The sequence below is a fragment of the Gymnoscopelus braueri genome (assembly GCF_963280865.1).
Source record: "Gymnoscopelus braueri genome assembly, chromosome: 20".
NCBI classification, from domain to species: Eukaryota; Metazoa; Chordata; class Actinopteri; order Myctophiformes; family Myctophidae; genus Gymnoscopelus; species Gymnoscopelus braueri.
The window spans coordinates 43,389,296-43,391,795 of record NC_137622.1 but is presented as its reverse complement, the minus strand read 5'-3'; the positions used below and the strand labels follow the sequence as shown (position 1 = coordinate 43,391,795).

At 41.2% G+C, this 2,500-nt stretch overlaps 1 protein-coding gene across 1 annotated transcript in view; it reads right to left on the bottom strand.

Annotated features, from left to right (window-relative positions):
- The window catches only part of spock1 (SPARC (osteonectin), cwcv and kazal like domains proteoglycan 1), a gene marked incomplete at both ends in the record, with an annotated part of 77,667 nt that overhangs the window by 58,140 nt on the left and 17,027 nt on the right, over positions 1-2,500 (bottom strand). The window contains 1 exon segment of the mRNA XM_080415675.1: positions 284-367. Within this exon segment, the coding sequence (XP_080271801.1) occupies positions 284-367 (84 nt within the window).

The following is a 2,500-nucleotide window of genomic DNA, read 5'->3' as shown; positions in this document are numbered from 1 at the left end:
ATGACAGCATATATCGGTATCGGAAATTAAGAGTTGGACAATATCGGTATATCGGATATCGGTAGAAAAGCCAATATCGGACATCTCTACTTTTAAGTTTAGTGGTCAGATCGGAGGGACAAATGGATTATTATATATAATATTAATGTTATATATTATCAAATCTTAGTGTTTTGCCAATTATTTGGGGGTCCACTTGCAATACCCTCAGGGCCCACAGGGTGAGAACCACTGCATGTGTGGTACAGTATGGTGTGAATGTGGTGCTACTGGTGACACTCACCATCCTGAGAGGGTCTCTTGGTGGACACCACAGGGTGGGCTTTGGTTCCTGGTTCTCCGTGTTTGCTGTGTCTGGCCTCTCTCCCTGGAAGACACAAACCAGCAGCTTATACAACCACAAGAAATGGACACAATTATCATGGAATAAAGCAAATATAAAACCTCTGAAAATAAACATTTTGCCAGGCCGGGTCCTATATTAAAAGTGGCTAATGGGAGGGCTGGCGGGCAGGCGGACCACGGCCTCGTAACTATGACTCAGACATAACCATAAACAAACCCGATACGTCCATACATATGCATGCCACTATGCCTCAGATATAACCATAAACAAATCTGATACGCCCATATATAGGCATGTCACTATAACTCAGACATAACCATAAACAAATCTGATACGCCCATATATAGGCATGTCACTATAACTCAGACATAACCATAAACAAATCTGATATGCCCATGTATAGGCATGTCACTATGACTAAGACATAACCATAAACAAATCTGATATGCCCATGTATAGGCATATCACTATGACTCAGACATAACCATAAACAAATCTGATTCGCCCATATATAGGCATGTCACTATAACTCAGACATAACCATAAACAAATCTGATACGCCCATATACAGTATAGGCATGTCACTATAACTCAGACATAACCATAAACAAATCTGATATGCCCATATATAGGCATTATGGAGATCCAGTTTTCTTGAGCCATAACCATATGGAGTTCCCAATGCAGCTACTCCCAAATATGGAGTGTGTTGTCTAACCTCTAGTAACCCTGTAACCGAAAATAGCTAAAATACAAGCTTGAAAATCTGCTATTTTCAGTGCGCGACATGCTTCCAAATGGCTGAATGGACTGTTTATCCTGCCTGCTTCCACAGCTCCTGATAGAATCCCAGGTTTCCAGTTAATGAGAAAATGCTCGATTTCCTCCTTTCTCCCATGCACTCAAAGTCCTATTGATTAATTTGTCCCCAACCTGCCTTATTCTCTACTTTGGCCTGTCTGTAACGGTTGGGAGTTGTGCCCAGAAATGGCTGCTATAAGCTTAAGTAGAAAGACAAGAGAGGCTCTGGCAGCAATCCACAGACATCCTGTCCAAGAGCCCACCATTTACAATCAGAATTCTGAAGTCTTATTAACCTGTAATTCCACACTGGACTATGTGTCCAGATGAATGTGTGAGGCTGTGATTTGTAATGCACAGTCCATACTCTGACCGTTGTCTTTTGCCTTATTCTGTCTATATGATTTCACAGAGTACCCATACAGATTTATTCTGTCTATATGATTTCACAGAGTACAGAGTACCTTTTTTCACTGACGAAAACTACATACAAACTAAATATAAACTAAGCTATAATGACTAAAACTAAGACTAAATATATTGACAATTTCGTGAACAAATAAAAACTAGACTAAAATGTTAGTGAGGATCTAGTGGAGAAGAGATCCAGTAGAACTAAAACAAGTCATTTTATGTTTGGTTGCGCTCCGGTGTTACGCTCTGAAAATAGCAGATCTACAAGCTCACAACGCGACGCGTTGTGAGCTTGTAGATCGGCTATTTTCAGCTTGCAACCAAGTGTAAAATCACCCATCAAGGCACCGCCAAAATACATTTTAGTCGACTAAATCAACTGTAGATTTAGACTAATAATCTTATGATATTTAGTCGACTAAAACTAGCCTAACAGTAAACATTTCAGATGACTAAAATATGACTAAAACTACATTTCATTCAAAAGACTCTAATACTATGAAAACACTGTTGAAGGTTGTTGTCGGCTTCAGAGGAATGTTTGGTTATAGTTCCTTATATATCCCAGAATAGCATCAGCATGTCTTCCAGCTCTTCTCCTCTCCTCTCCTCTGTCAGCCTGATCTGACAGCTCCTCTCCTCTCCTCTCCTGTGTCAGCCTGCTACTCTGACAGCCTGAGGGCTGCTGTGATCTCTGTCAAACACTCCTTTCTCCTTGTCATGTTTATTTCACTTTTTACTCACTGTAGATCTGACCCTGTGTGATCTGTGACCTGCCACACACACACACACACACGCACGCGCGCACACGCACACGCGCGCACACACACACACACACACACACACACACACACACACACACACACACACACAGATTGTGAGTAATGTTTACCTACTTAAAGCAGCACTATGTAACTTTCCTCTTCTAGCCCGGATTTG